General features: G+C 40.7%; 1 protein-coding gene across 2 annotated transcripts in view; it reads left to right on the top strand.

The window, feature by feature from the left end:
- ABCA13 (ATP binding cassette subfamily A member 13) overlaps nt 1–17,949 on the top strand; it is a 390,923-nt gene that overhangs the window by 288,942 nt on the left and 84,032 nt on the right. For both annotated transcript variants that reach the window (XR_008998757.1, XM_057505338.1), the window contains exons 52-55: nt 625–781; nt 4,842–5,095; nt 7,573–7,765; nt 9,890–9,999. Coding sequence is in view for 1 of the 2 variants with exons in the window: in XM_057505338.1 (XP_057361321.1) it covers nt 625–781; nt 4,842–5,095; nt 7,573–7,765; nt 9,890–9,999 (714 nt within the window). In the remaining variant the exon portion in view is untranslated. The remainder of the gene's footprint in view (nt 1–624; nt 782–4,841; nt 5,096–7,572; nt 7,766–9,889; nt 10,000–17,949) is intronic.

Here is a 17,949-nt window from a genome sequence, read left to right as displayed (position 1 = left end):
CACCCAGCTTTGGGACCACACAGAGATGATTCCCACCTCTGGCTTTACCTGCTTCCCAGCTGTTCAGCCTTCAGAGGTATTAACCTAATCAACCAGTTTGCCCTGTCTGTGAACTGAATTGTAGCAGGGCCCTCCAGGTTGCTGACAGTGGGGCAGGTTATGGAACATGATGGAAGCCCACTGCATGGTGCCCAGCCTGGAGTGGGTGCTGCAAAGGGAGCTTTCTGCTCATGTCTTTTTTTAATGCATGGCTCTGCAGCTTCCCATTCTTGACAGATTTTAAGTCTCACTTCAACAATAGGTATCATTCCTGATTTACTGATGGGGCAGGCATGCCCCTTTCGGGGACGAGGCAATGGTGGTTTTGGCTGACTTCTTGCAGATCATGGAACTGCAAGATGAGGCCCACATATGACCCAGGTTTTAGCCCCATCCAGTGCTCTTACCATTATGTTGCACTGTCTCTGAGGTCCCAGAACATGGGCTTTGTCTTCAGAAAATTCTGTGGGATTTGTTAAGTCAGGTGCATTTCTGTTCACTAACTGCGAAACAATGACCAGGCCAATAAAACCTCAGCAGTGAGTGTTACAGGAAAACAGACATGGTTTTCACTTTGTTTTCCAGTTATGCAACTCTTCCGTGGATGTACCTGCTATCCAGAATCTTTTCCAGTTCGGATGTAGCTTTCATCTCCTACATCTCCTTGAATTTCATCTTTGGCCTCTGCACCATGCTGATGACCATCATGCCCCGGCTGCTGGCCATCATCTCCAAAGCTCAGGTCGGTGAGCTTTACCATCACCTCTCCCAGGGCGCTAGTGAGGGGGAAATGTTAATTCATGCCACACTGTTGCTTTTCCAACTGGAATTAAATGATTATGTGCTAGTAGCCACTGTCTTTAACCTCCAGAAAGAGACATTGACTCTAATTAACAAAAGCATCTGTGCCGTTTTAAGAGCCATGCTTAGGGCTGGCACCAACGGACAAAACATGCTCAGTTTCTGCTTCTCCATTAGCAAGGACAGACCCACAAGCCGGTTCACTGCCCCATCCCTGTGTTGATGAGCTCATGATAGTGGTTGGAACAGTGAACGCATGTACGAGATGTGTCTGCACAATGTTGCAGGAGTGAGGGTCAGACATTCCTCTCTTTGGGGTCAGATGCTGCCGGGTAGGATTGGCTGCGGTGGCTCACTGCAGTGCCAGACCACAGCAGGTCTAGAATATCTGGGTGATTCTGCTCTCTTTCCTATTTTGTTTTTCTACGTTCAGAGTGTTGGAGCAAAGAGAAGCCTGAGAAAGAGCTCCATGGTTTGGAAGCCTTTTTCCCATGAGAGGATAAGGAGGTGCCTCTCTCCAACAGGCTTTGCACATTAGCAAGTCACTCTCTGGGTATCATGCCCAACAGGTGTCTCAGTACAGCTGAATCCAGTTCTGCCAGCACACCCACTCACTGTTTCCACCATGCTTCTTCCACCCATATCCTCCTGCTGAAGCCCACCTGGGTCTTGTCCGCCATAGCCCTCCTTCAGCCTCCCCTGTGCCACCTGGATAATAGACCTCAGAGTTTGCAACGAGGGCACGCTGACCTGACTACAGTCCTTTTCGTTCCTGCTGTCTGCTCTTCTCTCTGACCACGCAGTTCCCTCCCGAATCCCTGCTGTCTGCATGGACCCCAATTCCTCAGTCATCCCAGGTCTTTGTTGGACTCAGAGTTTGAGAAATTTGCCTGGAAAAGGTCCCACTCTCCCAGTTATGGAGATGTGCTACAAGTTTCTACTCAAATGAGTCAGGGACACATGCTTGCCTCATGAGGACAGGCTCCCTTTCTCCTGGCAGGACTTGCAGAGACCTCAAAGACTCCCCAGTGATGGCTAATATTGTTTTCTGTTGTTCTGCTTCCTGTTGCTATAGAAACAGTGAAGTACACAAACATCCATTATTCATTCAATGAATGAAAACAACTGATTTTGGTGATTTTTTACAGATCTATTATGACACTAATGTATTGATGAATCTAACCTTTAAATAGAAAACTTTTAGGATGGTTAATGCCTCCAGCTTGAGGAGGAAGGTGAAGTTGGCAGAGGCAGTGACCATTGTCTCTCTTGACCATGTGGTCTCTCATTTGACATGGGCTGTGAGGGACGAACTTAGCATGAACTAAGGTGAGAAGGAAAATGCAATCAAGGATGATGCACCCTGTGGTGGGAAATGGGAAGTGGAGGGCTGCTCCAGGGGCCTGGGTCACAGGAGGAAAGGAAACTAGGGGGATATCATCCAGACCCAAAGGGGGAGCTAGCCAGGCACCTTTGCATTCCTGAGCTTTTGACCCTGGGGCTGGTGGAAGGCAGTCCCTCTGATTACAAACAGCATTGCTCACTTGGAGAGAAATCAACAGGCAACTATCTGGTTGCAGAAAAATGGGTCCAACTCAATTGTTAATTGAGACATTTGTTAGAAGTCATTAAATAATAGAAGACTTTTAGTTGCTTTGTTAAGGTCTTTTCCTTGATCTTTATGTTGATTCGGCTTGCTTAGAAGCACAACGTTAAAATGGGTGATTTCAAATATTCATTTGTAAGTTAAGGAGCAATATGTTTTTACAGAATCAATACAAAAAGCCAGGAAAAGTGACTGGATTCTCAGATCAGTCTGAAAAGCCAATAAACTAGTCTTAACCATTATGTATACAAACTATGATGTTAAGATGAGCATTTTCATTTTTACCAAAACGTAATTTATAAGCTAATTTCTACAGAAAATGCATTTTGAGCTATAATTCAAGATCTCAAACATCCATCTTTCCCATTGATGCCCTGCTGGAGGGAAGGGGATGGAGGTGGAGGGAAAACTCCCAATTTCAGTAGTTTATTCCTCTGAATACTTACTCAATTTCCAGATAACATAAATCAGACATTTACGAATCGTTTTTGCATGAATTTTGCAGCTACACCCCTGACAGATGGGGATTGTTTCCGCAGTGTTCATGCATTATGAAGAACTTACTTCTGCCAGAATAGACAATTGTGAATTCTTTAAAGGCAGATATAAAGTCCTTATCATTACTGTGTCATTTCCTTAATTACCAGTTCCTGAGTTGAAAACTGGAATATTTACCATTTCTAGCTTATAACTAGTGAGAAAATCCTTTCAAATAGTACATTATTTGATCCAGGGACACAGTTTTAGGAAAAGTGGAATTAATAAGTCCCTTCAGGACTGGTTGAACTCTATGGGAAAATTAAGTGAAGCATTCATGTTTTTCAGGTGTCTGTATGCAAAATACAATAAACCATCATGTAACGATACATGCCCTTACAAGTCTTTATTGAATTTTCTATTGATCCAAATCACGTTACTCAAGACTATGTTTATACTAATCAAGTTATATATTTGCATTCTAAGGGAAAACATAGTATGAAATATGTAATTGGTAATTTTTGTAAGTTTAATCTTTAATATTTATGATTTTGACACATACACTATTATATATTATATACTTTATGATGATTTTGCTCCACTGCAAAATATTATTGTTTAGATCAATTACTGAGTTTGAACTTCAGGAGAAAAAGACTGAAATGTGAGTCTAATTCTCTATCATATTTCCATAGCTCTGTTTGGTAGCTGTAGTTAATGTGATCTTTGGGGGTTAAATGCTTTAAAGTAGCCACACTGAGTCTGACGGTTAAGGGCCCACATTTTAGTGAATTTTCTCCAAAGGTTGTGTTCTCTGGCGGAAAGATCATATGCATTGGACCAGAAAGATGGAGGTCAAGTCCTGGCCTTATCACAAGGTGTCTTGCACACATTTATCAGTCTCTTGACACTGTGTTTCCTCATTGGTAACTGAGTTTACTTCCCACTACCTTGTACATTTATTGAGACCTCCTCCCTTACTCATCCTTGTCTTTGTAATACCACTTAATTTTAATATGTTTAATAAAGACAACTATATATATTTAGCATTTATTATATGCTAAGCATGGACCAGACAGTTTGCATGTTATTTACATGCTTATAGTCACAGTTTCTAGCATCATCCACTCATACAAAACTCTTGTCACCTTACAATTATTAATGTTACCCATATGTCTTCGTCAGTTCAGCCTGCTGTAACAAAATGCCATGGATAGTGCAGCCTAAACGACAGACATTGATTTCTCACATTCTGGAGGCTGGAAGTCCAAGATCAAGTTGCCTATAGATTCAGTTCATGGGAGCCCCACCCACACGAGCTCTTCTGACCCTAATTGCTTCCCTAAGGCCTCAGCCCCTAATACCTTCACACTGGGGGTTAGGGCTCCAACACAGGAATTGGTTGGGGGACACAAGCTTCAGTCCTTAACATTTCACCCCTGGCCACCCTAAATTCATGTCATTTTCCCATGAAAAATACACTCCATTCTAACAACTCCCAAGGTCTTAACTCATTCTAGTATCAAATCCAGGGTCTAAACCAAAGTCTCATCTAAGTCAGGTTTGGGTGAGGCAGGAGGTATGGTTCACCTTGAGGCTGAATGAACCTGTGATTCATCCTCCCCAGCTGTGGACCTGTGACACCAGATAAGTCACGTGCTTCCGAAATACAGTGATGGGATAGACATTTCCATTTCAAAAGCAAAAATCAAAAGGAAGAAAGGGTGAAGGGTTCCAAGCACGTCAGAAACCTAGCAAAGCAAAACCATCAGACCTTAAGGCTTAAGGATAATTCCCTTGGTTTGATGGCTGTCTGAGAGCATTGCAGAGTGGCTGGCCTGGAACACAGTACGGTCAAGAAGTGGGAGTTGTGAAGAGCTTTTAATTTGACTTCTGCTCTCTTTCTTTCACCGTACAGAATTTACAGCACATCTATGATGTCCTCAAGTGGGTCTTTACTATTTTTCCTCAATTCTGCCTGGGTCAAGGACTGATAGAACTCTGCTATAATCAGATCAAATATGACCTGACCCACAACTTCGGCATTGATTCTTACGTGAGTCCCTTTGAGATGAACTTCCTGGGCTGGATCTTCACGCAGCTGGCTTTGCAAGGCACGGTTCTGCTCCTCCTGCGGGTCCTGCTGCACTGGGACCTTCTGCGGGGGTCACGGTAGGTCCTGCAGGGCTAACGCTCAAATGCCACCAGCTTTTTAATAAAGATGGAGAAAAAAAACTCCATCCTGCAGGTTCAAGATAAGAAATGTGTCTGACCAGTGTTATATACAGTTCTAATGGGTTAAGATTTTGATTTTATGGTTCTTTTTTTGGGAATTGGTGTGAGACACCAGCACTAGAAGGAAATTGTCAGATGATAGATGCCAGTGTGTGAGACAGTAGTTCCTATTATTTAATTTTCCCTCTTGAAATTGTTCTATTTCTCTCTAACTTTGATTATAGTACCCAAGGTGAATTTAATTGATACCATAACATTATTTATTTTTATGGCTAAATGGTATTAACTCCTAGCATCAGGAAGGTACAGAAAGTTAGTTCTGATAACTACCTACCTTTTGCCAAGTCCTGTTGCTATTAATTCTGTGTTCTTGTTTTTGTTTTTGTTAGGTGAGGACAAAAGTCAGTAGCACAAGGGGGATATATATATATATATATATTACATACAGTTGACCCTTAAACAACATGCAAATTAAGGGCACTGACCCCTCACACAGTCAAAATTCCATATATAATTATTGCCTCCACAAAATCTTAACTATTAATAACCTACTGCTGACTGGAAGCCTTACCAATAACGTAAACAGTTGATGAGCAAATATTTTATTTGTTATGTGAATTATATACTATATTCTCACAATGAAGGAAGCTGGAGAAAAAAATGTTATTTAGAAAATCATGAGGAAGAGAAAAATACATTTATAGTTCTCTGCTGTATTTATTGAAAAAGATCCATGTATAAGTGGACCTGTCAAACCTGTGTTGTTCAAAGGTCAACTGTTTTATATATAAATGTATATATTTGTATTTATACATGTATATTTATATATTTTTATATTTATATATTTTGTATAATCCCCCTTTCATAGATTTCAGGCTGCTCCCTTCTCCCATAGCATCAAAAGATTTTTCTTTAAAGAGAAAACTTTCTGTATTACTTTGTAGAAAATAAGTTAAATCATATTTTAGAATAAGGTCTTTGTTATCTACAGTAAGTAGTCAATATTTATTGTTCTCTGTCAACATGAAGGTTACAGAGCACAGAAATTTAATCTAGATGCAGGTTGCCTGCCCCTCCCTTAAGGATGACTGCTACAATGACTATCTGACCAAATTAATCTGTTCTTTAGATCCAGCTCTAACCAGGTGACTAATAATTGCTTAGACAGGTCTACATTCCTAGCCAGGCCCTGCGAGTTGGGTCCCTGGAACATTCTGCTTCCCTGGGCCCATCTGGATTCTTCCTCTGGAATACAGGTGCCATTGTGGAGGCTTATTGGTTGGGAGATGACTGAGAGCCACATTTCCAAGCACAGTAGGATGAACAGTGTGTTGGGTTGTTGTGAGGTGGCCAACACGGAGTGACCTTGACTGACTGTCCTTCACCCACTGAAACACCTTGACATTCAAACAGAAGCTCTGGGCGTGAACTTGGGGGGTGTTTATAAAGCTTCCTGGGAGAGTCTGATGAGCAGAGGGCCAGAACTTCTGGGGGAGCAATTTGGCGGTGGATCTTGAAAACAGGAGGAGTAAGGGCAGTCTGATCCCTTTTAGAGTGAGAAAGATGTTGGGAAGGCAGGCCGGGCTGAGGGGTCCAGGACTCGCCTCTGACTGGAAAAGCAGAAAATAGCAGTCAAACAAAAAAGTGTTAAATTCAATGAAATTGACCAGACCTGTGTTACCTTCTCTCAGACTGAGCACTAGCAGCATCTCCAAAGCCCCCGTGACCCCTTGCCTATTGATAACCACTCTGTGGGTAACACTGTCCTTATTTTTATACCCATTGATTTATTTCTCCTGTTTTGAATGGTATAAAATGATACTGGATGATTATACTCCAGAGTAGCTAACTGTATTTTCTTATCATCTATGTTGTATGTTGAATATTAAACTTGGATTCATCTGGCAAATACTTGTTAAATACATCGGGCAAAATGTGCAACTGCTTGCAGTATAAGCCTTTTATGATGTCCAACATATATGCTGTATAATCCATTATATGTGTATAACTATAATGTTTGGGTACTTTTATACACATTCTACTTTATTAAATGATCTATTTGCTAAAGGTGTTTAGGAAAATTGTTCCCTTACAATAATTTTGTGATAAATTCTTTATCCATCTAGCACAGAAGTCTGGTGTGCCTTGGCCATTTATAAAATTGAAGAGTAACTCCAGTTGGGTGCCCATCCACCTCAGGGTTGCATTTCTCCACATGAGGAGATGGATGTTGGCTGGCTGGTTATCAGTGATCCGGAGGGTGGCATCCGGGGGCCTGGACCGGAGCTGAGACTGCAGGGTCTCAAGATGACAGCTCCTGTTTTGACAGATCTGACCTTTCTCTCTCTCTCTCTCTCTTGACTCCTCCAGTCCCATTTCCCAGGTGTGAATTAATGCTGGCTTCTTCTTCCCAGGGGTCACTCTGCCATCCACGGCACAGTCACATCTTCTAAGGACACAGATGTTGAAAAAGAGCAGATACGGGTATTGAAAGGAAGAACTGCTGGAGACATCCTTGTGCTGTACAACCTCAGCAGAACTTACTGTGGCTTTTTCAAGAGGACCCCCGCCGTGCAAGATATCACTTTGGGCATACGAAGAGGAGAGGTAAAGAAGCTTCTAGCTGCACCCCTTTCCGTGGAAAACGTGGGTCTCTTTGATTGTTGACCTGCTCGTCTTACTCTTAGAATATTTGATAGAAGAACTAAAAGCAGCTTTCAAATTTCAGGAATTTCTGCAAAATCAGTAGAAGTAGAATCTGCATAGAAAGACTGTTGACTCTTTGTGAAAACTTTGCTGGTTGAGTGATGGGGTTGATTCTATTTTGTAATCTTAAAAATTTCACGTGACTGAAGAGTTTTAATTATTATTTGAGTTATGGGGTTACTTTTCATTGAGTGCAAATACTTTATGAATCCAAGTAATTAAGAAAACGATTTCTAACTCTCACTTGGACTTCAGTACTCTTTAAGTGGCCATTAGGCCTGTCTAGTGAAAAGCTACTCAGGAAAGGTAAAGGGTGCTCACACGCCAAAGCAAAGCGCAGGAGTTTTTTTTTTTTTTCCAAGGATATGACATTAGGCCTGGTAGAAATGTTGAATCAGAACTAACAGAAGTCATGTAAATTGTTCCTGATTTGTGTTAATTGCATAAAGGGAAATCAGTTCTGGAAATGATTACCTTTAATTAACTGTTAAAAATGAGATAGTGTTTTGCATTCATATTGTTCCAAGCTCCTGAGAAATTCAAAGTAGTTTATATTGTTATCTGATTGGCGCCTATGCTTTACTGTGAGTGGAAAGCAGGCGTTTCAGATATGAGTACAGTGAGGCAAAGAGAAGCCAGGAGGCCAACCTAAGTCAATCCAGGATGTCCTTATGCACTGGTTCTGGCTGCAAAGGACAGTAAGGAAAGTTTTTTATGGTTGTTGTTTGCTATTCAGTTCAAGACTAGCTATGCAATCTTTGCCATCTTAAGGAACCATTTTTTACCCTTGCTTCAAAAGCCAACTTTACTTTTGCCAACACCTCTCTGTGGTAGTTTAAGCTAAAAGGGAAGAGAAAATTTGGAATGCCTCCTAAGAGAGATGCTCCAGGTATATGAAATGATCCAAAATGCCATTTACACTTGGATTCTGTTTGCCAGGCATTTTATGAGCATCACAATTTAATTACTTAGATGTAAAGTGCTTTATAACAGCCTATGGCAGAGGCAGAGATGGCGAAGTATGGCTCTGTTTGTCTAGGATTAATAATTGGGTAGGAACTGGAGGATAATGCCCTTTGGACTGAGTGTTGTCCCAAGGCAGGGCAAGAATAAAAGCACACAAGTGTGTCGCTCTAGAGTTCTCAGTCCAGAGGTGGCAGCTGGGCAGGAAAGGGTGGAAGGTGGGAGGGTAGTGGGTGTCGGCAACCTTTATAAAAAGGTGAGCTTATATAAACCGAAGCCTGAGCCTTGGAGAGAGGAAGGTTTGGGTAATGGGTGGTGCTGTCTAGTGGGAGAGCCAGCTCTCATGTGGCCTGCTGACGGGAGTGACATGGAACAGAAACAGGGCAGGCCCAGAACAGGATGGGCCACCTCACAGATGGAAGGGAGAGCCAGATGAGATGGGAGAGAGCGGGCACTGAGGCAGGTAACAATCCGGGGAAGCAAGTGCCATCCAGAGGGACAGAACAGGGTCATGTGGCAGTTAGGTAGGGCATGGTGACAGCAGATCCAGAGTAGGCACCTTTCCAAGAGGCAAGGAGCTAGGAAACCAGGTTAAGTCAGCAGATAGAAATCCAACTTGTGCCCTCAGAAAACAGATGACTTTACACTGGGCAGTGAGGTCAGGGGAGGAAGGACTTGCCACTGGGTGGTGAGGTTGGGGGAGAACAGTGATTATAATGATGTAGTTTTCAAAAAATATCTTACTCACCAAAGGGACACGGCTGGCCCCACGCAGGACAGGAAATCTCAGCATCGCCTGTGGTAGCTGATGTTCCCGTCTCATCCTGCTGGGTTTTCCATACATGAATGTACCTGTCTGTAGGTTACTGCAGGAACTGTTACACCACTCAAAGGCTGGGATAATTTCAGAAGTATGCTGTCATCTGTAAAGGGCCTTATATGTTTGTGTGCCTTTAAAAGTCCACAGATATCACAAACCACAAACAGCCACTCAGCTTGCTGCTGCGAATGCTGTCTCGGAGGGGATTTTGATTGTGCTGTCTCCCTGTTCTCTCCTCCCAGTGCTTTGGGCTGCTAGGGGTGAACGGAGCTGGGAAGAGCACCACCTTCCAGATGCTGGCTGGGGACATCCCTCCCACCTCTGGACACGCCATCCTCAGGACTCCCACAGGGTAAATCCAGAGTTAATCATTGTGGCTGCCTATAGAGCTAATAATCAAGCCCAGAGAACTGCCTGCATCCCCTCTGTCCTGCGGACTAGCGTCTGAGTCTGAGTCATTGTCCTCCAAATTCACCTTCCAGCTCCCACTCCTCAAAAGGGAAAAGACCCCTCCAAATGTGAAGGAAAAAACTCCATATTTCTGGCCAGAGGGTCAAGGAGATGTTGGCAAATGCTGACCCCTTCTGGAGGTACCAGCGGGGTGGGAGGTGTCAGGCTGCTGGTGGCCTGGTGGCCAGGGGCTGGCTCTTTCTGCTTTAAATGCCTCCTCCACCATGGGAGTGGCCAGAGGGGCTGGATGGCTTTCTTCTTTTGTACGGATAACTTTGGTCTGGGAAGAGTGTACATATTAAAAACCAGAGTGGCGTTTGGAGGCATAGGGGAAACATTTATTCCTTTTGATCTAAATAGAATGGAAGGTGGAAGGTGTCCTGCACTCCAGAGGCCACCCCAGGCCATCTGGGCCCTGTAGGTGTCCCCACGTTCACAGCTTTATTTCTGCATGTCACTCCTACCTTGGCCTCTCAGGGTGAGCGTGACCTGTCCTGGAATCCCTTCTAAATGGCAGTGCTGCATGGGGACACGTCCTCCAGGGTGGGGGATGCCACCATGTGCGCAGGCATCTGCTGGCCACCCAATTTTTCTCCTCTCCTCCTCTGACCAGGACAGGGAATAGTGGTATTTTTCCTCTCCTACAAAGAAGAGATTCCTTGTTCTAAAACACTCCGGATGCTGGATTGGCTGCTTGATTCTTGTTCTCACATTACCCCAAGAGTAAATTTGCCTCACTTACATACTCTCAACTCTTCCACCTTTAATTTTACAGCTGTTTTCTAGCCACATGCCATCATGTGTGTCTTAACATGGATGCATCCATATCCCATTCTGTACCCACACTTCTTCTTTTCAGTACTGTGGCCCCTGGCATCTTTCTAGGGGCCCCCCAAAAAGAAAAAAATATGTCTTTCCCCTCCACCCCTCAGCAGCAAATTCATTGTAACTTGATAATAGATTTCAGATGTCTGTTGTTGAACTTATATAAGGAAAACCATGTACCTTGCTGTATATTCAGTGAAGGGCAATATTATAAATAGCTACCACTGTTTCAGTACCATATTTGAAGTCATCGTTTGTCTACTGGGGATCATAGACTCATTCCAAAATAGACTTGGAAATAGTTTAATTGAGAGTTCAAATATAGTCAGTCAAAAAAAGTTGTTCAAAAATATCAATCACCCACTCATTAACTAATTGTGTCAACAAATGCTTACTGTCCATCTATCATGTACCAGGCACTAGGAGGACAAAAATTTTTCCTGAAGTCCTAAAATGCAGTGTTAATATTAACATGTTTCCTACTAGTCTAATTTAAACATGCATATATCTCTGTTTGTATATATATTTACTTCTTATCTATTTTCTGAATGTGTATAAGTGTGGGTGATTAACTGTGGTGTTTGTGTGGAAAGATGTGTCTTAAAGTCAGAAAAGAATATAAAGATCATTGTATATACTTCATTTATTCTTATCTCATGAGCATTTCATAATCCTCAGTATAATTCTTAAAAGTCTTAATTTTTTGCAAGTCTAGTGGGCATGAAATCTCATTGTTCATATGCATTCCTTAATTACTCATGAACTTGAGTGTTTTCCCATACATATTTGTTAAATATGCTTCCTTTCTGCCACTCTCCTGAGAGGCCAATTGTCCTTTTTTTCTAGAAGGTTGTCAGTCTCTTTGTTACTCATTAATGTAAGGGCTCTTCATGAATTTTGCTCTCACTTTGCCCCAAGAATAAACTTGCCTCTGTAAACCAATCTTTTGCATGTTTAAATATTTTAAGTATTATCTTTCAGAGAGACCTTGTATTTGAGCTTTGTTTTAAATTTTGTGTGCATAGACGTTCCCAATTTTGAAGGAGTCAATTTAGCATTTCCTTTCTTTGCTATTTCTGGGCTTTTGAATCTTAAGAAATTCTTTTTCTAAGGTCATAAAGCTAGTTATTCCCCAGATTTTCTTTTTAAAGACTTTTTCATCCATGTCTTTAGCTTCTATGGAGTTTATATATAGTGTGCAGTAGAAATACAATTTGCTTTCTTTTCTGTCCAGAGTTCTCCTTTGCCTAATGCCATTTTCTCAACAAAGTATCTTTTGTCCATCAGCTGGCAGCCCTCCCACTGTAGGCCATGTTCTCAGATGGGACTCTGCCTGCCTTCTCCTGCTCCTCCATGCCTCCTAGGAGGTCACACTGCCTGTCTTTCTTCCCAGTCCCTCATTTTCAGATTTGTTTGGACTAATTCAGGATGTTTAGTGTGCATTACTTTTAGGATTACTTTACCAACCTGTATAAAAAAATTCACCATATTTAAATTTTGGTTGGAATTGCATCATATTTATATTATTGTTTGAGGAGATTTGACATCTTTATGATATCCTGTCTGCCTTATCCTTGACTATGGTGTATGTAGACATTTATTTATTCAGACCATTTAAAAAACACCAATTTAATTGTATTTTGTCATTTTCCTTATAGAGTCTTGGCATAACCATTTAGATTCACTCAACTACCTTAATTTGTCTTTATCAGGAGTTCATTCATCTTTTAGTTGCTTATATTTTGAAATTTCTGCTTGTTAAATGTTCTCGTGGCTCGTGCTTTTGCTAGCTGGCCTCACAGGTGAGTTTGTTTATATGTTGTGACTTTTACTTTTCTTTTTCTATGTGTCACCTGTCATTCCTGCGGTCCTTTCTGCTATTACCCCTAACTCTGCAGTTCAGAGCCAGGTCTTATGTTGAGAGTTGTGGGCTCCCATCCTGCAGCCACATGGCTGATATCTCAGTTCCACTCACCGCCTGGCTCAGCCCTGGCCCTGAGCAGCTGCCTAGTGCCCTCCGCTCCACGAAGCTTCTCTCAGCCTCCTTGCAGGAGGGGTGGGGCTCTGCTCTAGACTGCATCGCACTCAACTCCATTTGGGTCCCTCTCCATCTGTACAAGAGTGCTTACAGCCCCCTGACCTTGGAGGGCCAAATTCCCAGCTCCTCCATGTAATTAGCCTGGAACCCAGCAGGCCATGGCTTGAAACCCTCCTTTCTCCATTTTCCTGTTTTGGATGCACAGAAATATTTATTTTTTAGTGTCTTTTTCTCTTTTAGACACTAATTACATAGCAATGAATATAAGAAATAAAATCTATTAATCATTTTTTTGGATGTAGAGGAAGAAAAAGTAAAGAATTGTGTCCACAATTTTCACTGGTATTTTAATTAATTTCATGTTTCATTTTAGATTAATTTGGAAAGAACTGACATTTTAATACTGCGTCTTCCACAAACCTTGTATGCCTTTCAGTTATTGAATACATTTAATTAATTTAAAAAGATAATTTTAATCAGTAGTTGTATTCTATCTAGAAAACAATGCTCTTCTCAGTAATTAATGAAACATTTGTCTCCTTCCTTCCTATGCTAAAGCCTGTTCCAGTGTCCCTCATTGCTTTTTCTAGACCTCTCAGAACAATGATAAATGTGGGTTCATCTTATTACTCACTATACTGGTGGTATTTCTGTTTTACTAAATGTGTTGTTTTGAAAATTATGTACATATTGTCATTGCCGTAGTATTATTTTGCTATTTTACTTAAAGTTCTTTAAGGAAAATCTTAAATTTATCATTTTAACATTCATTCAGATGAATGTATTTTATAGGTCTTTTACTTTTGATATACTTCTGTCATAATTCAAATTATTGCTCTGTCCTTACCTTTCTACAGTACACTTTATTTTTATTGTGGGTTTCGATCTTTCCTTACTTTCTAAACTTTATATAACATTTTATATTTATGATCTATGAGAAAAACTAGTCAGTTGTTGAAAACTTTTGCTTTCTATACTTACTATTAAATTATTCTTATTTTTGACTTTTGTTGTATTTTGATAATTTATGTATTTTTAAAAACCTATTTACTTGATTAAAAAAATAACCACTTTATCATAGTTATAACTATTATTAACCTAACATTTTACTATCCTAAAGTTGGTCTTTTCCTTTATCCCTATATCTGTATGCTTGTGATTCTTTTCTATAAGATTATACTTTTCAGACATTTTGACTATTTTACTTTAAAAAAAATGAAAGATAGAATTTCTTCAGCATGAAAATGTTTTTCCATTTCCCAATTTATTACATTTTGTCAATATTAAACCCTCAACCAGGCTTCTCTCAATCTAGTTTTGTTGTTTTAATTTCATAATTTGGGTGATTTCTCAAGTCTTATTTTAAACAAATGAGTAAATCAAGCCTATAAATATGCTTCTTCATTCAGTTCTACCTTGGTCTTATACATTTAATAAGTGGCATCATTGCTGTCATTATTCCTTAAAAGACATATATAATTTTGATTTAGTCTTTCAAAAATGTATGTAGAAGAGCATTTCTAGATACTCAAAATCTTGTTTCTTAGTTTACTATTTTGTAAACATTCCTTCTAAAAAACTTCTATTGAAGTATAAATTACATATAGAAAAGAGCATCTCAGTCAGTTTTCTCTAAGTGAACACACTTTTATAATCTGTATGAGCTCAAGAAATAACCAGACCAGTAGCCTCTAAATCGCTGCCCTCACTTCTTCCTGTCAAGGGTAACTCTTATCCTGATTTTTTTTTTAATTGTAGTTTTGTGTGTCACTATGAGCCAGCACGTTTGTAACCAAGACTCAGACCAATTAATGGAACATCAACAGCTACTGCAGAAACCACCACGTGCCCATCCTGACCACAGCCTTTCTGACCAAAAGATTCAGTAAGGCTTTGTCACCCAACAGTGTCCCTACACACCATAGTTTAGTCTTGCTCATTGTAAGCACTCGATATGACTTCCAAGTTTCTCTCCATGTTTGCCTTTTGCCCACAATCTACCTGTTGATCCTGAGCTATTGGACTTGGAGAGAGAGCAGCCTGCAGGCTTCACTGATCGCACACCCAGGGTTTATCATATTTTTTGCAAGTTGTTGCTCCAGAGGCTTTATCAGGCACAGGTTCACATTTTAAACATGGAACGACTTTACCATGCCTTAAAGTGCTTGGCTTTGCCATGCATAGGCAGGAGGTAGGGCTGATCTCTCCCATCGTCAGGAGGCGCATGGTATCAGTCTCACTCTCTTTTTGGCATTAGGGGTTCTGATCCCAGTGCCTAGGCTGATTCAGTAAGTCACTGAAGATTGCAAATGGTGATATTCTAGCTCTCATTGTTTTGATTTTATTTACTAGCTGGAATACTTTTACAAGGAGTTGTTTCCACTACATTTTATTTGGCCACCCAGAAGTATAGTTAATACAAAAAAATGATAAATGCTCAATGCTTTCCTTTTCATTTACCTCATTTTCAAGATAACAAACTGGTTTCTAGTCATCCTCAGAAGTGAGAAACCAGGGTTTGTTTGCTTTTGGCTGGAGCTTTCTGGCTTCATTCTGACAGATGTAGAGTAGATCACAAAATGTATTTCATGCTGTTATCCTTTTACTCTTCACGTCTCCTTCTTCTAGCCCATCCCTGCTGACCACCAGCCCAGTGTCCTTGGTGGAATACTAGGAGTGGTAACAGCTCAAATGTTTGCGGGAGGGTTCCACGAGATCACATGTAAAAGCCACCTTGTCCGGTAACAGTGTGGACTTCTCATTTATGAAATGCTCCCTTTCCTAAGTTAAATGAAGCAGGTTGGAGACTTGAAAGTGTATTTGTCTTACTCCCAGTGCCACATGTTTAATCATGCTCTCTGTATTGGCTCTTCGCTGTTGTAACTGTGGCTGTCTGCAGGCAGAGACCACACAATTACACTTTGGTTAGGCTATGTCAGTTGATGAAAAGTCAGTATTTGGAAGTAGCTATGCCCAAGAAAGAAAATAGAATTCATCAGTTGAGGGTTTGAGGTATGTGTGAATTGGGTTGATGTCTTATTTTAAGATTCAGAAAGGAAATTGTGCCATGTGGAATTGAAGCCCTCTCTAGTATTATGTTGATTTTTCCCTGCAGTCATGAAAGTAAGAAGGTGCTTTCGTTGATTGAGAGTTCCCCCAACCCCTCTGTTTGCAAGTACATAGGCGCAAAAGAATCAGAATTTTAAAAGGAAACAAAAATGTAGGGTTTATTTCCTCACTCCTGGAAGGCTGACTCTTTTTTATAATTCCAGTCCATCATTTGTCAGCTAATTGGAAAATGAATTTCAAATAGCTGCTCTCCAAAGGAAGAATGCATTTACATCCCCATAATGGTCTGCAAGTCCCTTGTTATGCTACATATCTGTGTAATTGGTTTAATTATAACTAAATCACACTTGCATTAATTATATTTTTAACCTTGATTATTTGTAATGTTAATTGCACATTGGTATTCAAGAAATTAAATGGGTAATTAGAACACAATGGAATTTTTAACTACTTAGAGAGTTGGTATATTTCTGTCCATGAATCTCTTAACTCATTGCTAACTAATTGAAACACATTGATTCAGTGATTCATTATATTAAGGTGTATTTTCTCTCTCCTTTGAAGTTGTATTATCAGGAACAGTGCTCTTGTTTCATTTATTCGTTTTTATGAATACATATCCTTAAACTTGAGAGTAACATATGTCTAAAGAACTTTAAAACCAACCATTACAATTTGGTTTAATGATATCATGAGCTCCTGGCTTAACGACAGTGGTCACAGACTGACAGACTGCAGCCGAAAATCACAGGCATCTTTACTTGGTCAGCTCAGTTCACATTTTGGAATCGGACTGCACTTTGTCAGAACACTTACTTCCTAATTTTGCACAGTTCCCACCTCTCCAATTGCCTCCATACTGATACCATCAGATGCTGAGGTTGACTGTTTGGATCCTGAAAACATTTGGGTTTGCAACCCCTGACAAAAGAAATTCTGTAACAATAGTCCTAATGTGTGGTGACTCCAGTGTTCAGCAGGCATTCTGTTAGGGCCCGGCATGCTTGATCTCACCTGATAATTGTAACAAGCTGGGGAAAGGGATATTACCCTAATTTAACTGAGATGCGCAGAATTAGGAGGTGTGCCACAAGTCAGACTTCTAGAAAGTGGCAAAGGATTTGAATCCAAGTTTCAACGTGTAAGTTCCTAATCCCTTACAGTTGGAATTTAGCCCAAAAAAAACAAACTGCATGGACTGGAGGACTTCGGGGGCTGGCTCCCAGCCCAGCGGTGCTGACCTAGGTCCTTCTGAAATGAGCACAGATTCTAGAGGCTTCTCAGGGGTGTAATAATACTGCTTTTAGAGCAAGTGCCTATCACCTCTTGGTCCCTGCTAAGAGGGAGGGACTGCCTCTGGGAGGGTCAGGATGGGATTCATTAGCCCCGCAGCCCACCAGCTCTCGGTGCTATGTGCCTAGGATGTGTTTTTAAATGTAAAATTCCTATTAATGTTGTAGAGGCTGTACCAGCTTTGTGCTGATCCTGTTGGCTTATGATTATCCACAAATAAATATTCACGTGGCAAAAAAACCAAACAGCAAAAAACCTTATTTCCATTTTCCTTTCAGTTCACCTCTCTTACTTGTTCTTGATGTTGAGACCAACTTTATTTCCCAGGCCCTAATTGGTAAGACTCTCCTTCTGATCCCAGTAAGAACAAAACCCATGCATGTTAAGTATTTCTTTCAAAAAGAGCTTCTGTATACCAATACTTCTCTCTTTCTCAGACATAGATGTGCTTACACTATAATACTTATTCAGTACTGGCCACATTTTTTTTCTTTGTAAAAGACATTTTTATTTACACTTTAGAAAGCAGACTGCCCACAAAGAAGGGTTAGGAAACTTGAAGCATAGGTCATTGATTCATCTGTATAAATAATTTTTCTGGCAACAGTAATGGACTTTTAACATCCC

The sequence above is a fragment of the Manis pentadactyla genome, chromosome 7 (assembly GCF_030020395.1).
Source record: "Manis pentadactyla isolate mManPen7 chromosome 7, mManPen7.hap1, whole genome shotgun sequence".
Taxonomy (NCBI): domain Eukaryota; kingdom Metazoa; phylum Chordata; class Mammalia; order Pholidota; family Manidae; genus Manis; species Manis pentadactyla.
The sequence above is the reverse complement of the archived record's forward strand: the minus strand, read 5'-3'. Positions and strand labels throughout refer to the sequence as shown.